At 36.1% G+C, this 27,980-nt stretch overlaps 2 protein-coding genes and 1 pseudogene across 2 annotated transcripts; all 3 read left to right on the forward strand.

Annotated features, from left to right (window-relative positions):
* Positions 1-1,129: 1,129 nt before the first annotated feature.
* On the forward strand, positions 1,130-5,645 carry LOC106319586 (acyltransferase-like protein At3g26840, chloroplastic). The gene is made up of 14 exons (XM_013757960.1): positions 1,130-1,687; positions 2,318-2,369; positions 2,522-2,577; positions 2,658-2,816; positions 2,900-3,004; positions 3,166-3,281; positions 3,362-3,483; positions 3,588-3,696; positions 3,798-3,928; positions 4,014-4,380; positions 4,478-4,591; positions 4,786-4,871; positions 5,141-5,250; positions 5,342-5,645. The coding sequence occupies exons 1-14, from the start codon at positions 1,303-1,305 to the stop codon at positions 5,530-5,532; spliced, it is 2,103 nt and encodes a 700-aa protein (XP_013613414.1). The 5' UTR covers positions 1,130-1,302; the 3' UTR covers positions 5,533-5,645.
* Positions 5,646-9,889: 4,244 nt separating this feature from the next.
* On the forward strand, positions 9,890-14,798 carry LOC106319584 (acyltransferase-like protein At3g26840, chloroplastic). Its single transcript, XM_013757956.1, has 14 exons — positions 9,890-10,380; positions 11,472-11,523; positions 11,763-11,818; positions 11,898-12,056; positions 12,141-12,245; positions 12,421-12,536; positions 12,853-12,974; positions 13,069-13,177; positions 13,262-13,392; positions 13,466-13,832; positions 13,907-14,020; positions 14,190-14,275; positions 14,346-14,455; positions 14,525-14,798. The coding sequence occupies exons 1-14, from the start codon at positions 9,912-9,914 to the stop codon at positions 14,713-14,715; spliced, it is 2,187 nt and encodes a 728-aa protein (XP_013613410.1). The 5' UTR covers positions 9,890-9,911; the 3' UTR covers positions 14,716-14,798.
* Positions 14,799-17,381: 2,583 nt separating this feature from the next.
* On the forward strand, positions 17,382-27,852 carry LOC106319587 (annotated as a pseudogene).
* Positions 27,853-27,980: the final 128 nt, after the last annotated feature.

The following is a 27,980-nucleotide window of genomic DNA, read 5'->3' on the forward strand; positions in this document are numbered from 1 at the left end:
TTTTTTTTTTTTTTTTTTGAAATCAAGAAAAAAAAAAATTTAAGAACCCTGAAAAGTCCCTACCGATAATGATGCCCTAATACTTCAGTAGGAGTCACCGAGACAAAACAACTCTTTATATTTCTCTATTGATAATAACATAGTCAAAGAGATTACTATTCCCTAGAATTTCATGGTGCCTTTCGAATTAACCATAGTTTTCAGCAAGAACTCCATCACAATTAGATGAAAAATCATCAACGATTGAAGCCTGTAAGATCCGTCGCCACCATCCGCAGTAAATCTATCAATTACTTTTTCTAAACGGTTCAACTGAACCGGAATTTTTGTTTTACCAAATCCTTTGGAAGAAACATAGAAAATAACAATATTTTTTTTGTTTGATTTAAAATAAATTGGGAATCAAATAATTCAAATGTCTGAAAGTAAAGCGAATTAAAGAATAAAAGGCAAAACGAATCAAACAGTGTAAAGATTTTATAAATGTGAGTAGCGATTAATAACCTCAATCAACAACTTTTTCAGTTGATAAACATTAGTTTAGTGAACCAACTTTCAAAAAAGGTTTGCTATTATTCTTAATTATAATTACTCTGGGTAAGCTATCCCAAGTTCATAATTATATGTTAAGGAAATATGATATACTTTATGTCTCTTTGTGTAATTAGTATATAGTACAGTATACCCTACTAATCTCTCTGTATAAATACTTCTCAAATACCTAATGATAATGTATTCAGCCTCCTCTCTATATTATATTCTTTTCTATGACTAGAAAATTACTTTCCTTACTTTTAAGATTTGTATTCTGCTTTAATCATGTTTATGATGACTGGATTCATTTCTTTATAACAAATCTAAGATAATGAGGATTTTTAGGGTGGACTTCTTATCTGAATATAAGAAACCGTTTATTAAATTTTAACTAAAAAAACTAAGAACCAGTTCTTAAATATTTTATATAAGAGTTGGTTCTTAGTTTTTTTTAGTTAAAAATTAAGAGACAATTTCTTATACTCCCCTAAAAACTCCACCTTAAGAAATTCTCCCGTTAATTATGGTCTAATAATTCAACCAACTTTTAATTCTTTAATTATATAAAAATACAAATATGTCCTTTCCTCGTGTATCATTTCCAAAATAATTATTGTTTTCAAAAAAGAAATAATAAAGTTTCTTTCCGCGCACTTTCTTGGCTCTTAGCATGGATGATGCATTTGTCCTGCTTCTCATTCTCGTTTTCAAGAGCTAGAGAAACGCATAAACTCTTACCATCTCATCAATCTCTCGAGCTTCTCTCCTATGGAGGCTACACTACTTGGCACCGTCTTCGGTCTCTCTCCCGTCTCCTCAGAAAGAGTCGTCGGCAACGCTGTTTTCCCCAGTTCGAAGTCAAAACCACGGCGACAAACGCATCGAGTCACCGCCATTAACTCGGTAGCATCTAAGACTCATGTAGGTGTTCGAAGGATACAAAAGAATGAAGACGGAGCGAAGGTAGTAAAGCTGGTGGAGAATCCGTATTCGGGAGCGGAGACGGCGAGTCCCGATCTGCGGAAGTGCTTGTCGGACTTCTTGGAGGAAGCGAGAGACTTCGTCGGAGGTGATGATGGTCCGCCTCGTTGGTTCTCACCGTTGGAGTGTGCAGCTCAGGCTAAAGGCTCTCCTCTACTCCTTTTCATACCTGGTTCGTCCTCTAAATCTTTTTCGGTCTTATCCATTGTTTTTTGATAACCGGACCATATCACAGAACTATCTCCGGTACTGTCTGTAAGAAATCCGGTTTACTTTTGTCATTTTAAAACATCTACATTATCAAAGATCTCCAATGATAGACTATGGTTGGTTTTGGTTTCTGGAGTTGACCCACATGGTGGATTCTCACCAGACCAGCCATATCGTTATAATATCAACATGAATGCAGCTTTTATTATTGATTATGGCAGCACCTTCAATCATTGACTTTAAGCCATAAATTATGTGAATAAAATATATAAGCTACATTTAAAAAAAATTATATCTAAACCAGTACTGATCTAAACCAACAGATGTTAGTCATCTTTATACTTGGTTCGAACTAGACCACACACATTTTTTTTATATACGTTGTTTCATTGGCAAGTTTTATTACAACTATAAGGACCACATAAACTTTAAGCCTAGTAAATGTTTAGGACGGCACTGATTATGACTGATGATGCCAAAGATACCGTTTTGGTTGAGTTGTAACCAGTTTCTATAATATTTTTAGAATTAATGTCATTTTCATGGAACACTAAAAGGCTAACAAGATTTGAGAAACTAAAAACCTTTGTAGGTATTGATGGTACTGGACTTGGGCTCATTCGGCACCACAAGAAACTTGGAGAGTGCGTGACTTCAAATTCTTCACTTTTTTAGAAGCTTGCAACTTCTATAGTAGAAAGAGAAACCTAAACTAAAATCAAGAGCATGGCTTCTCTGTTTCTTGATATTCCTCATTTTATCATTACTGATGTTGTTGTTGTTGTCCTTTGGGTAGGGTTTTTGATGTATGGTGCCTTCACATTCCAGTTAGGGACCGTACTCCTGCTAAAGGTACCTTTTCGTGCTTCTTCCTTTGTTAACCAACAAGATTAGCTTATTGTGGATGAAAGCCTTTTATTGGTGTGTTTCAGACTTGGTGAAGCTTATTGAGAGGACAGTTAAGTCAGAGAACCATCGTTTCCCAAACAGACCTATATACTTAGTTGGTGAATCTATTGGAGCGTGTCTTGCGTTAGATGTTGCAGCTAGGAATCCCAACATCGATCTTGCTCTCATCTTGGCTAATCCAGGTACAAAGTTCGGTTCTGATATTGTCGGTACAATGTCATGAATAATGTACATCTTTGGTTATGGTAGACATTGTTTGTTGCAGCCACACATGTCAACAACCTCATGTCACAACCTCTAGTGGGAATGCTGAATGTTTTACCATATGGTGTGCCCACACTACTGGAAGAAATATTTGGTTTTAAGCAAGGTACACTTTTGTTCTCACCTCAATTTCAATATGACTCCATGTTGTTGATTAAGTGTCTCCAAGTGAATCATTTTTTATATTTAAAACTTCTTCTTGATTTTACTTAGACAGCTGTAGAATGTGATACAACATCATTAAAATAAGTGTTTATTATTACACAGGCGACCCACTGACTGCAATGTTAGACGCTTTGACGAATGAGTTTGCTGTCCATCAAATTGGTGGAGCTGGAGGAGGGATACTAAGAGATCTTTTTACAGTTTCAGCTAATCTTCCTGTAAAGATACCTTCTTAGAAAAAACTCATTGATCTATGAGTTTTTCGGTAAAAGATCATTTACAAACATATAATCTTAAGACTTTGAGTAGGATCTTCCCTAAGGACACACTTCTTTGGAAGCTGGAACTGCTTAAGTCTGCTGTTGCATCTGCAAATTCTCACATATACGCGGTCAGAGCTGTAACACTGATACTTCTCAGGTCTACTTAGTTTCTCTGTCTCAAGTGTTCCCCGTTAAAAAGATTCTTAGCTTAAAGTTTAAAGTTTAAAGTGTAATGTGAATATCTATCTATGACTATTGCAGTGGACGTGATCAATGGCTGTTGAATGAAGAAGACATTGACAGATACTCTCACACATTGCCAAAATGTAATGTCCGTAAGCTTAAAGACAAAGGGCACTTTCTCTTTTTTGTAAGTGATCTCTCTTCATTCAATACATAATAAGGATGATTCTTTGAGTCAAAAATATTAAATACTAATTAACTACTACGTACAACTATATCTCATGTTAGGAGGACGGTGTAGATCTGGTTTCTATCATCAAGTGTACTTATTTTTATCGCCGTGGGAAGTCTCATGATCACCTTTCAGATTACATTATGCCTACCAGATATGAGTTAAAGCAACAACTAGACGACCACAAGTACAAAATGCTTAACAAAATAAACCAGTCTATATATCAAGTACAAGGTTATAGCCAATACTTATTGACAATTTTTTTTGTGCAGACTCTTAATAGATGCTACTTCACCTGTATATCTGTCAACACTAGACGATGGTAAAATGGTGAGGGGCCTTGAAGGTATACCTTCAGAAGGACCTGTACTGTACGTTGGCTATCACATGTTATTAGGACTTGAGCTAGGTCCAATGGTAATTCAATTCCTGAAAGAGAGAAACATTCACTTGCGCGGTTTGGCACATCCAATGCTTTTTCTAAACGGCAAAGATGAGTTAGCGGACACACAGATGTTTGATAAATATAAGATAATGGGTGGAGTTCCTGTCTCTAACTTCAATATCTTCAAACTACTGCGTTCAAAGTCTCATGTGCTTTTGTATCCTGGTGGTGTCCGTGAAGCTTTGCATAACAAGGTGCTTTTCTTTTTCTCATGGAGATTGTGACCTTTTTCACGCTCTCTGGAGATTATATGGTAGGAGACTTACATGTAGAGAGAGAGGGGCTTTGCAGGGTGAAGAATACAAGTTGTTCTGGCCGGAGCAACCAGAGTTTGTGAGAGTTGCATCTAGATTTGGAGCCAAAATCATTCCATTTGGTGTTGTTGGAGAAGACGACATCTGCGATGTAAGATCTATATCTACTCAGCTTTTCCTACTTCCTCCATGTTATATGATCCACCAATGGTTCTATTCAGAAACTTACATTACTCAGCTTCTAAAACGTTTTAAATATGTTTCGTTTTAACGTGTTAGCAAGAAGCATTGTTTCTCTCTGCTCTACTAAACTCTAATTTGACTTGGTTGGGATGACTTTTCCAGCTTGTCCTTGATGCCTATGATCAAACGAACATCCCTATCTTAAAGGATTTTATGGAAGAAACAACAAAGAAAGCTGGAAACTTAAGGTGCTTTATTTTATATTCATCTCTTCGTTGCACAAGATGGTAGTTTTTTTAGAGTTTTCACATGCATACTTTAAGAATAAAGTTAAAATACCAAAATAACCTTAATTTAATACATGACCACTATTTTTGCAAAACACATAAAAATCCTAAAACTACTATGTTTGTGGAACGGAAAGAGTATATGTTTTCTCATGTTATATATTCAGACTGTATATATTTCAAGTAAAACTCATGATGAGAACTGATTTTGAACGTCAAAAAACTGTTAGGCAAGGAGATGAGACCGAACTGGGAAACCAGATATGCTATCTCCCAGGACTTGTACCTAAGATTCCTGGGCGGTTCTACTTTTACTTTGGGAAACCAATTGAAACAGCAGGTTCATATATGCTTAATCTAAAAGTTGAACTCCACTTCAAGTCACTGATCTGAATACTATAAATGGCTTTTTGTTTTTATTGTCGCTGCAGGCAGGGAACAACAGCTAAAGGACAAAGACAAGGCTCAAGAGTTTTACTTGCAAGTCAAGTCTGAGGTTGAACAATGCATTGCCTATTTGAAAATGAAAAGAGAGAGTGATCCATACAGACACTTGTTGCCAAGGGTGTTGTATCAGGCCTCACATGGTCTCTCTTCTGAAATTCCGACGTTTGATCTCTGAAATGATGATCTCGCTTTTGATTATTTACATAATTACATTATACCATGGTTATGTTGTATGTAGACATTACTATAGGTTCAATGAGTACAATACCCAAAAACAGTTCAATAAAAGGAAACTAATGTCGCCAAAAAAAAAGAAAGGAAACTAATGTTTAAACTTCAACTTCTCGATACAACACAGCATGCAACAATGAGTTTAAGCAACGAGTTTGTTTTAGGCCTTGTGCTTTCCTAGAAGCGACATTGTTACTCTTCTAGCTATAAGCTGGTACATTATCTCAACTCCTAGTGAATTTTTGTTCTTCAACACAAGAAAAATCATGATCTTCAACACAAGAAAAATCATTATCTTTGCTGAAAGCATGAAACTAAAAAGAACATAGCAGGGCCGTTTAACAGCACGCGCAAGCGGAGCGGTCGAACAAGATCCGAAATATAAAAACAAAAAGTTTAAATTTTTTTAAAAATATATAGATAAATTATTGTAAGAAACTTTAAAATTTTAGATATAATGTTAAATTTAAAACTTATAATTAAAAAAATCAGACAAAGTTATTAAATTTTAAAATTACTTGATAAATGTACGATTAATAATTTTTTTTGAACATGATCTAAAATTAATTTGAGACGGCCCTGGAACATAGTATTCGCTTTGAAAGGCTAATACCTTTGTTCCGGCTGCCATATCAGTTAAGTCATAGTTACAGAGGAAGTTGTTTTCTCAGAATTACTAAGAACCTGCACAAGTGAACATTTAGAACTTTTCAAAACTCTCTATTCGCAGCACTGAGAAACATATAAATTTCTCCAGGATTACAACTATATATATATTTGTTAAGAAGACATCCGAAAGACTAACTAAATTGCCTTCTGGACAATCAGAATAATCATCCTTAAATGCTGAAAATAACTCGGAGCACTTGGTAACATCTGGATACAACATTTTGAATGTTGGTTTTTATAGTTAGTATCTGTATTCACATGCAACATCTAGATGATAAGTTATTTGTTTTTTTTTTATTTTATAATAGCATTTGAAATTAATCAAAAATCTAAATAATAGCATTTTTATATTAGTAATTAAAAAGACTAAAAGGGCATTGTTTTATTCTTAATAATGAGATAAATATAATATTCAGATAGATACATGTAAAATTAATTTTGCACTTTTTCGTAAAAAATGCGATTTTTTGGATTTTGACGAAAATTTTAATTTTGCAATTTTAGTGAAAAACGTACAATATGTGGTTTTGGCAAAAAATACATTTTTAGCGGGAAACATGATTCTCTGGTTTTGGCGGGAAATATGATTCTCCTGTTTTGGCGGAAAAATACAATTCTCCAATTTTGGCGGAAAAATGTGATTTTTCAGTTTGGCCAAAAAATAATTTTGCGGTATTGACGGGAAAACACAATTTTCAATTTTGGCGGAAACACGATTTTCCGATTTTTACGCTTTTGACAGGAAAACGTAGTTTTCTGGTTTTGGCAGGAAAATGCGATTATCTGGTTTTAGCAGGAAACACACAATTTTCTGGGTTTGGCGGGAAAGTAAGATTCTTTTGATTTGGCGAAAAATGCAATTTTTTTTCGGTTTTGGCAACTTTTGGCGCAAAAACTCGATTTTTGGTTTTAGCGGGAAAATGCAGTTTATGATTTAAACAGAAAACGTGATTTTTCGGGTTTGCCAGGTTTTGGCGGAAAACATAATTTTTTTTTGTTTTTGACGGGAATATATGGTTTACAATTTAGGTAAAATGCATGATTTTTTTTTTTGGTTTCGGCGGGTTTTGGTGGAAAACGTGATTTTTTGTTTTGGCGGGAAAATATAGTTTTACGGTTTAGGCGGAAAATGCGATTTCTGGTTTTGGTGGGAAAATGTATTTTTATCTTTCGGTGAGAAAATGTGATTTTACGGTTTTGGTGGAAAAATACAATTTTGTTATTTTGAGGAGAAAACATGATTTCAGTTTTGATGGAAAAAACAAAAATTTTAGTTTCGGCGGAAAAACATCAGTTTCCAATTATATTATATAATAATTATAATAACTAATTTAATTAATTTTTATTTGTATTAAAGGTTTTTAGGTTTTTTTTTAGTTCGAGATGCAAATATAGCATCCAAACTATATATTTATAGCATTTCAAATATCTGAATCTCCTATATATTAAAAGAGAAGCATTACAATATTTGAGGTAGCCATGTGTCATCACCACAATGAGTATTATAATCTTTAGGGAATTAGGTTGGTCCATCTAAATATATAATAAGCTTTTTATTAAACTAACCATAAATTCATTACTATTGTTTTTCATTCTTTCCTTAAATAAACATTACGGAATTGCCTAATGTAGCTAAAACATATATATGAAAATTAATGATTTTGAATAATATATATTTGATAAAAATTAGTCTATTCTCTATCATATTTGTTTAATTTTAAATTAATAAAATAAATTAAACAACTACATTAACCATATAATAAAAATTTAGATTTTTCTGTATATATTATATTTTGATTTTTTCAAAACGAATATAAATTACTAAAACTGTTAAAAATCTCACCTTCAAATTTTTTTGATTCATGGTTTAATTTTTTTTGTTATGATAAAATACAAATGATTACAAAATCATATAAGTAAGAAATTTTATTTAATAAATATTAAGTGTATAAGGTATATATATATATATATATATATATATATATTAAATTAAACTATATACCATATAAAATATATAAATATTTTAATGAAATTTTCTTTGAAAACATATTTTTGGTAAAAGCTATTGAACAAATATTGACAACTTAATATTTAAATTTTAAACTTAGCCTTGAACTTTTTAAAAAATAATGAATTACTAAAACTATTAATCACACAATGAAAAATTTGTTATCAGTGATTTAAAGTATTTGTTATAAAAATATACAAATGATTAAAAAAATCATATGAGTAGAAAGCATCATTTAATATATATCAATACTAAAAATACACACTATATGTTAACGTCATTTAAATTTAATTATATACCATATAAAATAGAAAAAATGATTGTTTGGATTAATGAAATTTATTTATGTGTTAACATCAATTTAATTATATATGTAATAGTTACTGACTTTTTAATTATTAAATATATATTTATTATTTTATAAATATGTAAAGGAACATATAATAAATTAATGTTAGTTTCGCGTAAGAAGCGGATCTTAACCTACTATTCTAGATATTATGGATGTTGCATCTAGAATATTAACATCCAGATGCATCGTTTGGATACAAAAACAAGCGTGGTCTAAACTTCTATCGTAAACCACGCCTTATCTAAACTTCTATCGTAAACCACGCCTTATAATTCAGTAGTATCTAGACTAGATGCCGAATAATACATTAAAAAAAAAACAAAGAAAAAGGAGATACCAGCTGAATCCGACCCTTCATGGGGAGCAGTTGGGTCTTGGAGCTCTGACCATTTAAGCTGATTGGACTTGTTTTCAATTTCTGGCTCCAGATTTTGTCCAATAAAACTTAGTTTTCGTTTGTCTGCACATTTAGAACAAAGAATCCAAGAAGTCACTGTTATTGGTTTTCTATCAAAAAGTATATATTGTTTTCTTTTTATTTTTGTTCTAAACCCATTTATAGGAGGTGCAAAAAGTTAGATGCAGAGAGATGAAATCATCATTTTCCAAAATTAGTTTTTACTAACTAATCAACCAGTTTACAGATTTTCTAAATTTGAGATAGTGATATAATAACTTGATTAACAAAAATCAACAACTTTTATCAATTGATAAATAATGGGTTTTCTCTTTCAGCGTTAGTTAATTATACTATTACAAATTATGAAATTTTTTATAAAAATAATATTATAGTCGATAATTCTAAATATTTTATGATGATTCATATATGATTACATCACCATAAACCGCTCTATAAAATATATTTCTAACAATATTCTTTGTGTCATCTAAAAATCTATTATAAATTTGTTCTTTAATATTCTGCATAATTTGCATTCTTAATGTAAAAGGATAATGAACTTTTAATTAAATCGTTAATAAAAATCAGTTTAGTGAACCAACTTTCACAAAAGTTTTGCTAAAAATTTCAAGGTCATTTTTTGGGTCAAATTTCAGGTTCATAGTTATCATGTTCTCTACGACTACAAAATTATCTTCCTTAAATTAAAATTTTATACTATACTTTTATCACTGGATTCATTTCTTTATAATCAATATAATATTCAACCAATTTTTACCACTTTAATTATCAAAGTACAACATGTCATTTTCTCGCGTATCCAAAACAATTATTGTTTTCAAAAAAGAAATATTAACGTTTATTTTCCGCGCACTTTCTTGGCTCTTAGCATGGATGATGCATTTGTCCTTCTCGCTCACGCTTTCAAGAAATAAAGAAACGGTAATTACGTCGATCTCTCGACCTTTCTCTCCAATGGAGGTTAAACTACTTAGCTCCGTCTTCGGGCTCTCTCCTGTCTCGTCAGAAAGAGTGGTCGGCAACGCTGTTCTCCCCATTTCGAAGTCAAACCCACGAAGACAAACGAATCGAGTCACGGCCATTAACTCCGTAGCATCGAAGACTCATGTAGGTGTCCAACGGATAATAAAGTATGAAAACGGAGCAGCGACGATCGCGAAGGTGGTGGAGAATCCGTATTTGAAAGCGGAGACGGCGAGTCCCGATCTGCATAAGAGCTTGTTGGACTTCTTGGAGGAAGCAAGAGACTTCGTGGGAGATGATGATGGTCCACCTCGTTGGTTCTCTCCGTTGGAGTGTGCAGCTCAGGCTCAAGGCTCTCCTCTACTTCTTTTCATACCTGGTTCGTCCTCTAAATCTTTTTTTTTTGGTAAACAAAAAGGTGTTTTCACCTCCTTTCCGGGAACCCAAGCATTGTAAATAGTCCCTCCCAGCGCGAATCGAACTCGTCCTCTAAATCTTCTTTGGCATTATCAAGCTTTTTTCTTATTACTCTGTTCATCTCCGACCAGAACACAAACTAATCTCCGTTACTGTCCGTAATGTTTTTGTCATTTTAAACCAATATTCAAGAAAGCCTTAAGCGTTTAGTTGAACCCCTAATACTAATAATTAACTGGCCAAAACTCTTACAAATTAAGCTAAATATATATATAATTATATATAATAATTATATATTAGATATCATGATTTACTAATACTAAAATTTATATTATATTATTTTATTAGATTTTATACTATAATATATATTAATCACTATAATTTGTAAATAATAAATTATATATTGTTATGATATTATAATTTTAAAGCATTTTAGAAGATAATTAGTACGATTTTATAAGGTTTAGCGTTTAGGTATATGTTTTTTTTTTTTTTGAACACTCGTTTAGGTATATGTAAAATGTTTTTTTAGAACACTACTTTACTATTTTAAACATTTACGTTATCTATGAAGATTTTCCAATGATAGACTATGGTTGGTTTTGATTTCTGTTATTGAACCATGGTGGATCCTCTCTAGACACCAGACCAGCCATATCGTTATAATAGCAACATGAATGAAGCATTATTATGGTCACGCCGCCCTTCTTTAAAGCTGATGAACCATTGGCACCAAACCATAAAATATGCAAATAAGATATATCTCGCACTTTAAAAAAAAATATGTAGCTTTTATGGTTAAGCAAGATAAGTTGGTCATCTTTGTACTTGGTATGAACTAGACCACACACATTTTTATATTCTTTTTTCATTGGCAAGTTTAAGTACAACAATAAGTGCCACATTACTGTGACAAGCTTTAAATGTACTAAATGTTTGGGATGGCACTGATTATGACTGATGATACCAAAGATTCCGTTTTGGTTGAATTGTAATCAGTTTCCATGAACACTGAAAGGCTAACAAGATTTGAGAAACTAAAAACCTTTGTAGGTATTGATGGCACTGGACTTGGGCTCATTCGGCACCACAAGAAACTTGGGGAGTACGTAACTTCAAATTCTTAACTTTTTTAGAAGGTTGCAAGTTTGCATTAGCCTTATTTAGCAAAAAAAAAAACTTTGCATTAGCCTTTTTCATTATTTCAACTATCTTGCCTCTGTTTCTTGATAAATATCAGTTGAAAAGAAAGAGAAACATAAACTGAAATCAAGAACATGGTTTCTCTGTTTCTTGATATTTCTCATTTTGTCATTACTGATGCTGTTGTTGCCTTTTGAGTAGGGTTTTTGATGTATGGTGCCTTCACATTCCAGTCAGAGATCGTACTCCTGCTAAAGGTGCCTTCTCTTTCTCCTTCCTTTGTTAACCAAGAAGATAGCTTATAGTGGATTAAAGCATTTTCTTTATGTGTTTCAGACTTGGTGAAGCTTATTGAGAGGACAGTTAGATCAGAGAAATATCGTTTCCCAAATAGACCTATATATTTAGTTGGAGAATCTATTGGAGCGTGTCTTGCGTTAGATGTTGCAGCTAGGAATCCCGACATCGATCTTCTTCTGATATTGGCTAATCTAGGTACAAAGTTCGGTCCCATATTGTCTGGTACAATGTCCTGAATCATGAACATTTTTGGTCATGTTAGACAATGTTTTGTTGCAGCCACTCATGTCAACTACTTCATGTCGCAACCTCTAGTGGGAATGCTGAATGTTTTACCAGATGGAGTTCCCACACTACTGGAAGAAATATTTGGTTTTAAGCATGGTACACTTTTGTTATCTCTTATTTTCTATCTTGACTTCATGTTTTTGATTAAGTGCCTCCAAGTGAATCATAACACACTACTTGAGCTTCAAGTTTGTTCTTGATTTTACTTAGAACATTATACAACAACATTAAAAAAATGTGTTTCTTCTGTTGCCGGGGATTTATTACACAGGCGATCCATTGACTGGAATGATAGACGCTCTAATGAATGAACTTGCTGTCCATCAAATGAGTGGAGTTGGTGGAGGGATACTAAAAGATCTCTTTGCAATTTCTACTCATCTTCCTGTAAGAATGCCTTCTTAGAATTTCATGATCTCTACACACTTCACTAAATATCTTACGACATATTCCTCCCTTTCATTTAAGTGTCATGGTATACTTTAAAATATGTTTCATTACAAGGGTCGTTTTATATTTTCAATGAAAATGTTTGATAATTTTTTCATTTTTATCCATATTCTTATAGCTCATTAATTAACAAAATCAGGTAAAACAATGTATTAATTAAGAACTTCTTAGAAAATTTAATAATTTTCTTAATATGTGCGAATAAACTTTAAACGGCATATAAAATGAAACTGAGAGAGTATATTTTCGGGAGACTTTGAGTAGGCTCTTCCCAAAGGACACACTTCTCTGGAAGGTGGAGTTACTTAAGTCTGCTGTTACATCTGCGAATGCTCACATATACGCGGTCAGAGCTGAAACACTGATACTTCTCAGGTCTACTAAGTTTCTCTGTTTTCTTTGATTTGCAAAGAGATACCCTAGCTTAGAGTTGAGGTATATTATGAATATTTGGTTGTGACTATTGCAGTGGACGAGATCAATGGCTTCTGAAGGAGGAAGACATCAACAGATACTCGATAACATTGCCAAAATGTATTGTCCGTAAGCTTAAAGACAATGGGCACTTTCTCTTTTTTGTAAGTGATCTCTCTTCATCCACTAAAGATGAGACTTTTGAGTCAATCTTGATACTAACTACAGTTAACTATATCTCATGTTAGGAGGAAGGTGTAGATCTGGTTAATATCATCAAGTGCACTAACTTGTATCGACGTGGGAAGTCTCATGATCACCTTTCAGATTACATTATGCCTACCAGATATGAGTTAAAGAAACAACTAGACGACCACAAGTACGAAAACAAAACAGTCTATCAAATACAATGTTGTAGCCAATACTGAATTATCATTTTTTATGTTGTGCAGACTTCTGATAGATGCTACTTCCCCTGTATATCTGTCAACATTAGAAGACGGTAAAATTGTGAGGGGATTTGAAGGTTTACCTTCAGAAGGACCTGTACTGTACGTTGGCTATCACATGTTATTAGGACTTGAGCTAGGTCCAATGATAACTCAAGTTTTGAAAGAAAGAAACATTCACTTGCGCGGTATGGCACATCCAATGCTGTTTATAAACAGCGAAGTCACGTTTGTGGACACACAGATGCTTGACAAATACAAAATATTGGGTGGAGTTCCTGTCTCCAACTTCAATATCTACAAACTACTGCAAGCAAAGTCTCATGTGCTTTTGTATCCTGGTGGTATCCGTGAAGCTTTGCATAGAAAGGTGCTTTTCTTTCTCTCATGGAGTTTTTTAAAAAAGGTTTGTTCCTAGACATATCTTTGTGAGAGAATTTGCAGGGTGAAGAATACAAGTTGTTCTGGCCAGAGCAACAAGAGTTTGTGAGAGTTGCATCTAAATTTGGAGCAAAGATTGTCCCATTTGGTGTTGTTGGTGAAGATGATATCTGCAAGGTAAAATTTCTCTACTCAGTTATTCAGAAATTTACATTAAGGCATTGCTCAGCTTCTAAAACGTTTTAGATATGTTCCGTTTAACGTGTTAGCAATAAGCATTATCTCTCTTTTCTCTGCTAATTATATTCTAATTTAACTTGGTTGGTAAATTGGATGATATTCTCAGCTTGTCCTGGATGGCGATGATCAAAGGAACATTCCTATCCTAAAGCAATTTATGGAAGAAGCAACAAAGCAAGCTGGAAACTTAAGGTGCTTCATTTTATACTCTTCAAGTTAAAACTCATAATGAAAACTAATTTTGAACGTCAAAACTGTTTAGGGAAGGAGATGAGACTGAACTAGGAAACCAGGACTGCTATCTCCCAGGACTTCTACCTAAGATTCCTGGGCGGTTCTACTACTACTTTGGAAAACCAATAGAAACAGAAGGTATATATGCTAACTCTTAAACCTGATCAATCTCTCGTAAAGCTGACTTTGTTTTTATGTTCGTGGCAGGCAAGGAACAAGAGCTAAGAGACAAAGAGAAGGCTCAAGAGTTTTACTTGCAAGTCAAGTCTGAGGTTGAACAATGCATTGCATACTTGAAAATGAAAAGAGAGGGTGATCCCTACAGACACTTGTTGCCAAGGATGATGTATCAGGCTTCACATGGTTTTTCTTCTGAAATTCCGACGTTTGATCTCTGAAATGATTCTCGCTTTTGATTATTTACATAATTACATTATACTATGGTTATGTTGTACGTAGACATTAATTTCTGAAAAAGAAATATAGATTTAATCATATGTAAATCTATAATTTTAAAGAAAGAATCTTAAAATACATTTTTTTGCCGAAATTTTTTTTAGGAATTTTCACCAAATTGAACACCTTCTTTACAAATACATATGTGAACTCTTGGGCCTAGAGATTTGGCTCAGCCCGCCAAATGTTTTCAGAAAGATGGAAACAAAACTTTCCAAAATTAGTTTATGCCTAACTAAACAATCAGTGTAAAGACTAGCGCTGGGCAAATAAACTGAATCCAAAAATTCGAACCGAACCTGATCCGATAAAAATGAATCCGAACCCGACATAAATACCGAATGAATCTTGTTTTATGGTATTTCGGGTTATGGCTATTATCCGAACCGAACCCGAAATTAAATAGATATCCGATAGAACCCGAAACATTCAAAATGCCAAAAAAGACTTGTACCAAACATGATCTCAATTTCTGATATGTAGCCAAAATACACTAAGATATTATTAAACATCTACAATAACTATCTACTACATGAAAGTTGATGGTTGAAAGTAGCGGTTGAGGCTTGAAATTTTTAGATTTTGGTTTTATTTTCATTGAATAATTTTTTTCATTTCATGAGAACTTAATTTTTCATTTATTGGTTTTCTTTCTATCAATAACAACGTTTACCTTTCGTTTGACTTTGAATGATCATGTTTGATGTTTTTTTCTTATTTTTGAATCGATTTAACTTATGTTTTGGTTACAAAATAGGTACAAATCAAGTACTTTAAACCCGAAGAACCGATTTTACTTATGTTTTGGTTACAAAATAGGTACAAATCAAGTACTTTAAACCCGAAGAACCGATTTTACTTATGTTTTGGTTACAAAATAGGTACAAATCAAGTACTTTAAACCCGAAGAACCGATTTTACTTATGTTTTGGTTACAAAATAGGTACAAATCAAGTACTTTAAACCCGAAGAACCGATTTTACTTATGTTTTGGTTACAAAATAGGTACAAATCAAGTACTTTAAACCCGAAGAACCGATTTTACTTATGTTTTGGTTACAAAATAGGTACAAATCAAGTACTTTAAACCCGAAGAACCGATTTTACTTATCTTTTGGTTATAAAATGGGTATAAATCGAGTACTTTAAAACCGAAGAACCGGTTGGAACCCAAAACCCGAAAGTACATCGGGGTGTACCGGTTCTTTGAAGATTTACTAACTCCGATCCGAACCCGATAGAACCCAAACCGGTCCCGAACCGAACTTTTATATAATCCGAATGACGCTGATTTTGATAAACCAAAAAAACCGAGACCCGATTGGACAAAACTGAAACCCGATTGCGACCCCGAATGTCTATGCCTAGTAAAGATTTATAAACGTGAATAGCGATATAATAACCTGATGAACCATCAACCAACGACTTTATCAGTTGATAAACATTAGTTTAGTGAGCCAACTTCCAAAAAGGTTTGCTATTCTTAATTCTAGTTACTTTGGATAAACTATTCCAAATTCAAAAACTATAAAATTATTTTCCTTATTTTGTCTTCTACTTTAATCATGTTCATTATCACTGGATTCATTTCTTAAAAAAATTCAACCAACTTTCTACCTCTTTAATTATAAAAAAATACAAACATGTCCTCCCCTTGTTTATAATTTCCAAAACAATTACACTCTTTTTGTTTCATTTTAATTTTTGATTTAGGTTTATGCACACAGATTAATAAAATATTTTAATTTTGCACATTTTCAAAATAAAAACATCATTACCTATACACCTAACTATATTTCAACTAATAAAAAAAACTGGAGAAGTGTTAATAACTTTTGCATTAAAATTCTAAAACGATACTTATTTTGAAACGATATTTTACTTTATAACGACAGTTAAACCGAAACGAATAGAGTATTGTTTCAAAAAAAAAATATACTCCCTCTGTTCCTAAAAGATCCATATTTAAAAAAATTTCACACTTTTTAATAAAACATATTAAAACTTAACTATAAATGAATAATTTTTTGTAATTTTATATTTCTTATATTTTTAAACCAATAAGATTTTAAGAAATGCAATTAATGTTCTTGAACTTTACAATTTCTCATTATTAGTTGATAAAAATTACATTAGAAATATAAAATATGTATCTTTTTGAAAATTTTTTTTTTTCTAGAATATGGATCTTTCAGTAACGGGAGGGAGTATTAAAGTATTGTTTTCAGCAAACTTTCTTGGCTTATGCATGTAAACATTTAATCGTTCACTCTAAGAGCATCATCAACAGTTAATGTTCTCAAACATAATCTCTCACCTAATTATATTAATAACACAATCTCTCATCTAATATCAATCTTTTTACAAAATTAATTCAAAAAAAAATTTAAACATCGCACCATTATAAGTATGACACTTATAGAATCAAGTTCTCCATCTTTTGTTTAGCGCTCTTGCACGAGAGCTGTTTACCTTTCTTTCTTTCTTCTTTTATTATATTTTTAATACTAGTTCAAACTGCATCGGGTACTGCCATTGCTGATGATCTCACTTTCTACAAACAGAGAAACGGAAAAACCAACTCATCGTTCTCTCGAGCTTATCACGAATGGAGGTTACACTACTTAGCTCCGTCTCCGGCATCTCTCCTGTCTGGTCTGAAAGAGTGGTCGGCAACGCTGTTTTCAGCAGTTTGAAGTCAAACACACGACGACGAACATATCGAGTCACGGCCGTTAACTCCGTAGAGTCGAAGACTCATGGAGGTGCTCGACGGATAAGAAAGAATGAAGATGGAGCGGCGGTAGCAAAGGTCGTGGAGAATCCGTATACGGAAGCGGAAGCGGCGAGTCCTGATCTACGGAAGAGCTTGTCGGACTTCTTGGAGGAAGCAAAAGATTTCGTGGGAGATGATGGTCCGCCTCGTTGGTTCTCTCCGTTGGAGTGTAGCTCTCAGGCTCAAGGCTCTCCTCTTCTCCTTTTCATACCTGGTTCGTCCCTCTAAATCTTCTTCCACCCTATCTAATACTCCTGTTCTTTTTATAGTTAACGTTTAAGAAGATTTTTTCTCATAAATTAAATAATGTTTTAAATTTTCAATATAAATATATATAATTTGTTGCGCAAATTTTTATTGGTTGAATTATAATTAGATGGATAATTAGTGATGTTTTTATTCAGGAAATATAAAAAACTAAATATTTTTAATTTATATACATAATTATAAAACGTCATCTAACAAGGAAAATATTTATTTTGATAACCGGTCGATTCCAGACCAGAACCTAGACTAATCACCGACACTGTATTTAAAAAAACCGGACACAACATCTACAATATACATAAGGAGATCTAAATGATAGAAGACAGCACTATGGTTAGATTTGATTTCTTGAGTTGACCCACATGGTGGATCTTCAACAGCCACGCCATATCGTTATATGGCAACATGAATATCGTTATATGGCAACATGAATACAGCTTTGATTGTTGATTATGGCCAGGACTATCAATCATTGGCTAAACATTTTTTTTGGAACACTGGCTAAACATAGAATATGTAAATTATATGTAGGCCACATTTTAAAGAATATATGCAGCTTTTATAGAGAAGGTAGTCATCTTTATACTTGGTTCGAAGTTCGAACTAGACCACACCATTTTATAATACTCATGTTTCATTGCCAATTTTAATTACAACTATAAGGTCACATTACTTGGACAAAATTTAAGCCTAGTAAATCAGCATTGACTATGGCTGATGATACCGAAGATTCCGTTTTTGGATAATATATAAGTTTCTATTATATTTGTAGACATAATCTCATTAAATTTCCATGAACACTGAAAGGCTAACAAGATTAAAAACCTTGTAGGTATTGATGTTACTGGACTTGGGCTTGTTCGTCACCACAAGAAACTTGGGGAGTGCGTAATTTCAAATTCTCCACTTCGTTAGAAGCTTACAAATTTTGCATTAGCCTTTTCTCATTTTCGCAACGTTCCTGCCTTTGTTTCTCTGTTTCTTGATATTGCTCATTTCTTTTGTTGTTATTGGTTTTGAGTAGGTTGTTTGATGTATGGTGCCTTCACATTCCAGTCAGGGACCGTACTCCTGCTAAAGGTGCCTTCTCTTGCTCCTTACCTTTGTTAACCAAGAAGATAGCTTATTGTGGTTTAAAGCATTTTTTTAATGTGTTTCAGACTTGGTCCAACTTATTGAGAGGACAGTTAGGTCGGAGAACTATCGTTTCCCAAATAGACCTATATATTTAGTTGGAGAATCTATTGGAGCGTGTCTTGCGTTAGATGTTGCAGCTAGGAATCCCAACATCGATCTTGCTTTGATATTGGCTAATCCAGCCAGCAGTAGCGGCCCTGGGTACAAGCGGTGGAAGCACCTGCTTCCGGCCCTATTTAGAATAGATAATATTTCGGCCTTTATTTTTGTAAATTCTTCATTAGAACAGTTGGTTTACAGCTTTAAATTGTTAGCCTGAGGTAAGCAGTTTGACTACAGCCGGCCACCATTTATTTTTCATCTAGAAACAAGTCCAATTTTTTTCATTTTTGCTTTCAGCCCATAATTTTTCCGGGCCGGGCCTGAATCCAGGTACAAAGTTCGGTTTTATATTGTCGGTACAATGTCATGATTCATGTACATCATCGTACACATTTTTTTGTTGCTGCCACACATGTCAACAACCTCATGTCACAACCTCTGGTAGGAATGCTGAATGTTTTAGCAGACGGAGTTCGTACACTGTTGACAGAAATATTTGGTTTTAAGCAAGGTACACTTTTGTTCTCTTCTCATTTTCTATATTGACTTCATGTTGTTTATTAAGTGTCTCCAAGTGAATGATAACATACTAGCTGAGCTTCAAGTTTGATATTAAAGTGTCTTCTTGATTATAGTTAGAAGGCTGTGACTGCTGTAGAATGTTGTACAACATCATTAAATCATGTTTTTCTTCTGTTCCTGGTACTTTCTTACACAGGCGATCCATTGACTACAGCGTTAGACGCTTTGACGAATGAGTTTGCAGTCCATCAGATGAGTGGAATTGGTGGAGGGATACTAAGAGATCTTTTTGCAGTTTCAGCTAATCCTCCTGTAAGGATACCTTCTTAGAAACTCATTGATCTATGAGTTTTCTGTAAAAGATCCTTTACAAACATACTCCTTCCGTTTCAGTTTAATTATCGTTGTAGAGTAAAATTTTCATTAAGCGTTGTTTTAGAATTTCAATGCAAAATTTTTTAACAGTATTTTCCACGTTATTTTTTTATTGGTTAAAATATTGTTAGGTGTATAGGTATTGATGTTTTTATTTTAGAAATATGCAAAATAAAATATTTTATTAATCTGTGTGAATAAACCTAAAATCACAACTAAAATTAAACGGGAGAGTATATATATATATATATATATTCAGACTTTGAGTAGGACCGTCCCTAAGGACACACTTCTTTGGAAGCTGGAACTGGTTAAGTCTACTTTCTTACACAGGCGATCCATTGATACTTCTGAGGTCCAATAAGTTTCTCTTTTTCAAGTGTTCTTAATCTCTTTGCTTTGAATGTAATGTCCTACCTTTACCTTAGATCTTACGTGTAATGTGAATATCTGGCTATGATTATTGCAGTAGACGTGATCATTGGCTGCTGAACAATGAAGACATCGACAGATACTCACGCACATTGCCAAAATGTATTGTGCGTAAGCTTAAAGGCAATGGACACTTTCTCTTTTTCGTAAGTGATCTCTCTTCATCCACTAAAGATGATACTTTTGAGTCAAGTCTTGATACTAACTACACTTCAAACTATATCCCATGTTAGGAGGATGGTGTAGACTTGGTTACTATCATCAAGTGTACTTGGTTACTATCATCAAGTGTACTTGTTTCTATCGCCGTGGGAAGTCTCATGATCACCTTTCAGATTACATTATGCCTACCAGATATGAGATAAAGCAGCAACTAGACAACCACAAGTAAAAATGCTCAACAAAACAAATCATTCTTATCAAGTTACTGAATGATAATTTTTCTGCGCTGCAGATTGCTAATAGGTCCTACTTCACCTGTATATCTGTCAACACTAGAAGATGGTAAAATTGTGGGGGGCCTTGAAGGTATACCCTCAGAAGGACCTGTTTTGTTCGTTGGCTATCACATGTTATTGGGACTTGAGCTAATTCCAATGGTACCTCAATTCTTGAAAGAGAGAAATATTCACTTGCGCGGTTTGGCACATCCAATGCTTTTTCTAGACGGCCAGGATGTGTTTGTCGACCCACAGATTTTTGACAAATTTAAGTTAATTGGTGGAGTTCCTTTTTTTTTTGATCAAACAAAGCATTGCATTACTTAAAGTGGGTTCTACACTCCAATAGTGGAGTGAGTTATAGACATAGCAAGCACTGATTTTGCCACAGAATCAGCCTCAGAGTTGAAGTTTCGAGAAATAAAATCAAAGGTGATAACATCAAAGAAAGGCATAAAGTGATAGATATCAAACATGATACCGAACAGTTCAGGTTGATACCATCCCTTCTTCAAGAGCTTGATCAGAGATAAGGAATCGGATAGAACCGCCAGGGATCAGACGTTTGAATAAACGGCTAGAGAAACCGCTCGATGGACAGCAATGGCTTCTGCCATTAAAGCTGATGATACATGACTGTGTGCTTCAGAGATGTTGGAGATGTATGGTGTCGAAACTCCCGTGAAGACCCCTCCTATGCCGCACCTACCAGAACTGGCATCCCACGCCGCATCGACCTTGCAGACTAGTGTACCAGACGGAGACATCGGCGGAGGGCATACAGGGGAAGGTCGTGACTGATTTGTGGTGGAGCTGCGGGTGATTGATACTTTGGGGTCCGCTTGTGCATAACTCCATTCCTTCGCATCTTTAATGTTCTTGAGCATAATTTCTTGACCTGTAAACACTCTGTTCTCAAACACAAGTTTATTTCTGGCTTTCCATAAGTTCCATACCACCCAAGGCCAGAGAGGAGTAGTTAATCCGGTTGGTGGTAATGGTGTATAAGAGTCTCCTTGCTTGATCAGTTCTGCCAGTGAAGTGATTGAGTTTTGTGGTTTTCGAACAGTTGGCATGTGATTTCAAACCTCCTCAGCCAGCGGACACTTGAGGAAGACATGGAGATCATCTTCATGACCGCCACACGACTTACAGTTAAAGCTCGGGAATCCTCTCCTCTCCAAATTGGAGCTGACTGGAATTGCTTTTTTCACCACTCTCCACAGAAAATCTTTGAGCTTCGGTCCTGTCTTCACAGGTTCAGCCAGTTCACAGGTTCATTTACAAAATGTTGATCTTTGTCGGCTGTCATTCCCACACCATATACAGTCTTTGTGGAGTAAATCCCAGTCTTTTCGGAGAGTCAGAGTAAAGTGTCAGGGGATGTTGTAGAGCTGGTTTTTATTTGCAAAATAGTGTCCTCATACTGAGGTAATATTCTTCTGATTTTCTCCACATCCCATCTGTTAGTCAGAGGGCATAATAGCTCACTAACTTTCAAAGAGTTACTGTCCAAGCTGGGTGGCCCTATCGGTTGCATTGGCCGCTGAAAGGAAGCCAAGGGTCATCCCATAAACGTATAGTGTCGCCATTGCCCACTGCCCAGCTGAGGCCTTTCCGAAGTATGTCTCTCCCGGCTAGGACACTTCTCCATCTGTGTGAGGCCGTATCTGGTGATGGACAGTCCAAAAAGGAACAGTTGCGCGCGTACTTCCCCATGAGGACCCGAGCCAGTAGGGACTGTGGTTCTTTTATTAGTCTCCAGCCGATCTTCGCAAGCAAAGCATCATTAAATGTTTCTATTACTCGGAATCCAAGACCCATGAAACCCAACACATCTTCTTCTTCTCCGGGTTAGCGTCCCACCAGAATCGGGTAAGCAGTGACTGTATCTGCTTACATAAGGATATAGGCAGCTTGAAGCACGACATAGCATGACACGGCATCGCGGAGAGGACCGACTTGAGCATAACTTGTTTACCGGCTCCGGAGAGAAACTTAGCCGTCCACCTATGGGATTTTTGTCTTATCCTATCCAGGATAGACGCAAATATATCTCGCTTCCGGCGCCCAAATTGCTCGGGCAACCCGAGATATTTTCCTATCCCTCCTTCCGTGTAAATCTCCAAGGTTTCCTTTACCCGGGCTCGAACACAAACAAGTGTTTTGGCCGAGAAAGTGATAGCTGACTTCTGTGGATTGATCCGCTGCCCCGAAATGGATTCATAAGTAGATAGAATCTTACTTAAAGCTGCGACACTCGCTGGAGATGATCGGCAGAAGAACATAGTGTCATCAGCGAAGAGTAGGTGATTGATAGGTGGGCTGTTGCGAGATACTCTGACACCCGGGAGCGAGCCGTCGGCTTGGCCTTTCTCGCATAGTGCTGAGAGTACCTCCGTACAGAGTATGAAGATATGAGGTGAGAGAGGGTCGCCTTGTCGCAGTCCCCGTGAGGGTTTCACAAGTCCCTGTGGTGAGCCATTAATCAAGAAAGAATAGGACACTGATTCAATACAGCTCATGATCCACGAGATCCATATCGGATCGAAACCAAGCAGCTTCATCACTTCCTTGACGAAACCCCACTCTATCCGATCGTAAGCTTTGCTCATGTCTGTTTTCACAGCCATTGAGCAACGTTTTTTTGCCTCTGAAGTTCGCAGATAGTGGAGCGTTTCATGCGTGATAAGGACCTTCCTAAGGTACACGTGGTAACCTCACAATTATCTTCACTGCCGAGCTCACCTACCCTAGATTTCGACCTTATGAAATGAGTATATCGGTTGCCTCGCCATGATAATTGTTCACCAGAGTGTTTGAGATCCCATAAGCCATTCTGAGAAACAAAGGATCGAAAGGCCGTGAAGGAACCTTCAGGGCGAGCTGGACCACCTACTTTTTCCGCATTGTTGAGAATGTCGTTGAAGTCTCCTGTGATCAGCCAAGGAGAGTCCCTGCCATGTCCCACTGTAGTGAGTTTGTTCCAAAAGGATGCTATGTTTTCCGCTGCAGGGGTTCCATATACAAATGAAACGAAAGATGTGACTCCCTTATGTGTGATCTTTGTGTCTACTAAGTTGGGAGAAGACTCCAAGATAGTGATATCAGAATCATCATTCCAAAACAAGGAAAGTCCACCGCTAAGGCCGACGGGGGGAACTGAGAAATAATGAACAAGGTTGAGACTTTGCAATTTCATCTTTATAAAATCATCATTGTTCTTTGTCTCCATTAGGAACATTACATTAGGAGCCATATTCCTATTCATCTCCTTAATTCGCCGGATTGTAAGGACGTTCCCCAGTCCTTGACAATTCCAGCTTAGAATAGCTAAGGAAGAGGGTTTTGATGGGGCCGAAAATCCACCCCTCCTCTGGTACTTCCCGGTATGAACACCGTAGTTGGAGGCCCAGTCTTCTTACGTTGGTTACTAGTACCTGCCTTATTACAAGGAATATCACTGTCTTTGTCTACAACCAGCTTTCTTCTAGTAGCAATTGGTGATGATCGGACAGTTGTTGGCTTTCTTTGAAGTAGTGTTTGAAGTGGGCTTCTCGCTATTCGTTTCCTGGTTAGAACTTTCCTCTTGCCCGCCGCCTTGCTCTGGGGTGCGATAGGTATAGCCCTTCCACTTCTTCTTTGCTCCGCACTGGATCCTCCAAGTCTGAGGGCTACAGGGACTCTGTCTGGTTCCTGTGTAGGGGCTTCAACAGCAGCGTGTTCATTTTGTTCATCTCCTTCTATCATAGTATCAGCTTCCTGAAGCCGTCCTGACTCAAAGCTTGGCGGTACTCTCGTCGGTGGGTTAATAGTTGGTTCAGAAAGGCGCTCAAGAGCTGACCTTCTCTCCCTAGACCCCGAAAGTGAACCTTCAAGACCATTTAATGGAACTCCCAGGCGGTCTTGCAGGTTGCGTGTTGGTGTGACTTCCATTCTAGCAGAGTTTGGAGTATTCCTTTCTACTTGTGGTATCGGGGTAGTCCCCGTAATCTCAGTTCCTACTGCTCGTACTGCTCGAGTTTCTGTATTGTGGTGAAAACCAGAGGAACCTGAGCTGTGCCTGCTCTTATCTACCACTCGATACTGCACTGAGGGAGCATCGTGTCTATAGGAACCGGAGTTTGATCGTGCTGTTCTGGACAGGATAGATTGTCCTCTCTGATCATTACTTTGAGTGTAATAACTCCTACTCGTAGCTCTGTCTCTTCTGGGGAGATAGCTATCTGTGTTAGGTTTTATTATTGAGCGGAGATCATCGGTTCTTCTATAACCTCGTCTGTCATCGTGTCTCCTCTTTTCCGCCTCAATTCTTTGTAGAGCAATATTTTGAGTTATTCCTAGTACCCTTTCCTTCGGAGGGAGAGCATTACGAGGTCGTTGAGGGCAGTCAGTTTCCTCATGAAACAAAGAGTAACATGTGAAGCAATGTTTTTCAATCTTGATGTACTCAAACTCAACTTCAGTTACATCGTCTGTAGGCAATTCAATTTCCATTTTCATGACCAGGGGCATAAGACCATTAACCTCAACCCATATCTTGGCTTCTTTGACATCTTTAACTGAGCACACTCCAAGCTCCTTTCCAATGGCGAGAATGGTGCCTTTTGACCAGAAGTGGAGTGGTATTCCATGGATTCTCACATGGAAGGAGATGGTAGATGGGAACTGATCAGATACAGTTGGTTCCCATTGTTGTAGTAGTAGCATCCATCGCTTATAGTGATAGGGCCCCTTTTCAAGGACCTGGAGGAGGTCATCTTCAGTTTGAAACTTGACCTGAAACTTGTCTAGTCCCAGCACTCGTCCCTCCATTCGTCCTTCCAGGTTCCAAACCTGAGCCATGAAGTCGATAACCGCTCGAGGCTTTTGGACCAGAGGGTTCGTTAGCCGCTCAATGATAGTTAGTCTGTTGGCCTCTATGAGATCTTCGCAGTCGTTTGCCGGTATACGCACCGGAGGTCGTTTGGCTGGTGGCTCAGAGGGAGCCTGCCATTTTTCTTTCTCGGAGCGACTGTAGCGTCTAGCCATAGCTTGAGTAGCAAAAACCGGTTTGTCGCTTTGTTGGAAAGTAAACGTATTGGTGGTTTGAGACTTGAGAAGATTTGAGAACCTTTGGAAAGGAGGTTATAACAACCTAGGACCAGCTTGAGAGTTTATATATCATTTCCAGGCGTATTAAATGCGTTTTGTGGTAAATGCTCCTGAGTGTTGTTGGTTGGGGAGGCGTAATAAGAGGTTATAACAACCGATTTTGAAACTACCTTCCATCAACTTCAGCTGAGCTCTTCCATAAGTAGATCTATAGCTTGAGTGGAGCACAACTTGGAAGGGTGAGAGAAGAAAGGGAGGTGATGTATCGGCACAGGAGGTCCTGGCTGACCCTCCGACGTCGTCGGGGGCTGAACCCGGCGAGGTTCTGACCAGAGACGAGATTAACGGGGGGGGAGCTGTCTATTGACCGATGGGTACTTCCAAAACAGGTAAACTTTTAAAAAGTTCCAGGGAATTTCTGAGGGTAAAGAGCTGAAAAGGTGAAAGAGCCGTAGGGTAAAGAAAGTAGCAGAGTAGTAACCAGCGGTCAAAGATTTCCTCTAGAATCGTGTCTGAGAGCAAAATCGCAGGTGTGTGATAGAGACTAAATTAATTGGTGGAGTTCCTATATCCTTGTTCAGTATCTACAATCTACTGCGCTCAAAGTCTCATGTGCTTTTGTATCCTGGTGGTATCCGTGAGGCTTTTCATAAAAAGGTGCTTTTCTTTCTCTCACCGAGTTAAAAAAAAACAAACGTTTGTGTTTCTAGACTTGTCTAAACATGTAGAAAGAGACATTGCAGGGTGAAGAATACAAGTTGTTCTGGCTAGAGAAACCAGAGTTTGTGAGAGTTGCATCTAAGTTTGGAGCCAAGATTGTCCCATTTGGTGTTGTTGGAGAAGACGACATCTGCGATATAAGATTTCTCAACTCAATTTTTCCTACTTCCTCCATGTTTACATGAATGGTTCTATTCAGAAATTTACATTATTACTCAAGACTTTCTCAGCTTCTACAACACGTTTTAGATATGTTCGTTTAACGTGTTAGCAAGAACCATTGTCGCTCTCTCTCTGCTCTGCTAAACTCTACATTTAACTAGCCCAGCGATTTTGGTTTTCCGAAACCGAACCAACCATCGGTTTTCGGTTAACCAAAATTTTTGAAAACCAATTCTGAAATTAATCGAATTACATTTCAGTTAGGTTCGGTTATCAGTTAATTTTGATTTTCACTTTTAATTTCAAAAATAACCTTTTTTTTTGGTGTTCGGTTAATTTTGGTATAATTTTCTAAAAAGTCAGATATTTTCGGTTAAATTTGGCTATTTCGGTTATTTTATTTTCTTTAATTTTTTTTGAAAATGGAAAACCGAACCGAATCCTACCAAAATCGGTTTGGCTAGTTTGGTTTGGACAAAAACCGCATGGCTACTTTTAACTTTGATGGGACATTGGATGATATTCACAGTTTGTCCTTGATTCCGATGATCAAAGGAACATTCCGTTCCTAAAGGATTTCATGGAAGAGGCAACAAGGCAAGCTGGAAACATAAGGTGCCTTCATTATCATATTTCTCATTGGAATCCATTCAAGTAAAACTCATATGAAAACTGATTTTCAACGTCAAAACTGTTAGGGAAGGAGATGAAACCAAACTGGGAAACCAGAAATGCTATCTCCCAGTAATTCTACCAAAGATTCCTGGGCGGTTATATATCTATTTGCTCACCCTTAAACTTGGTCACTCTCTCTCTTGAAGCTGAATACTAGCAATGACTTTGTTTTTATGTTCGTGGCAGGCAAGGAACAAGAGCTAAGAGACAAAGAGAAGGCTCAAGAGTTTTACGTGCAAGTCAAGTCTGAGGTTGAACAATGCATTGCCTATTTGAAAGTGAAAAGAGAGAGTGATCCCTACAGACACTTGTTGCCAAGGATGATGTATCAGGCTTCACATGGTTTATCTTCAGAAGTTCCGACGTTTGATATCTGAAATGATGATCTTGTAGAAGCTGGAAAACCGGATTGACATAAACGATAAAATAATAAACGATGTTAAGGAATAGACGATTCAAATGAGACATGGAGTCGAGATATAATCTCTTTCCTTAACTCTAAATA

The sequence above is a fragment of the Brassica oleracea genome, unplaced genomic scaffold (genome assembly GCF_000695525.1).
Source record: "Brassica oleracea var. oleracea cultivar TO1000 unplaced genomic scaffold, BOL UnpScaffold00285, whole genome shotgun sequence".
NCBI classification, from domain to species: Eukaryota; Viridiplantae; Streptophyta; class Magnoliopsida; order Brassicales; family Brassicaceae; genus Brassica; species Brassica oleracea.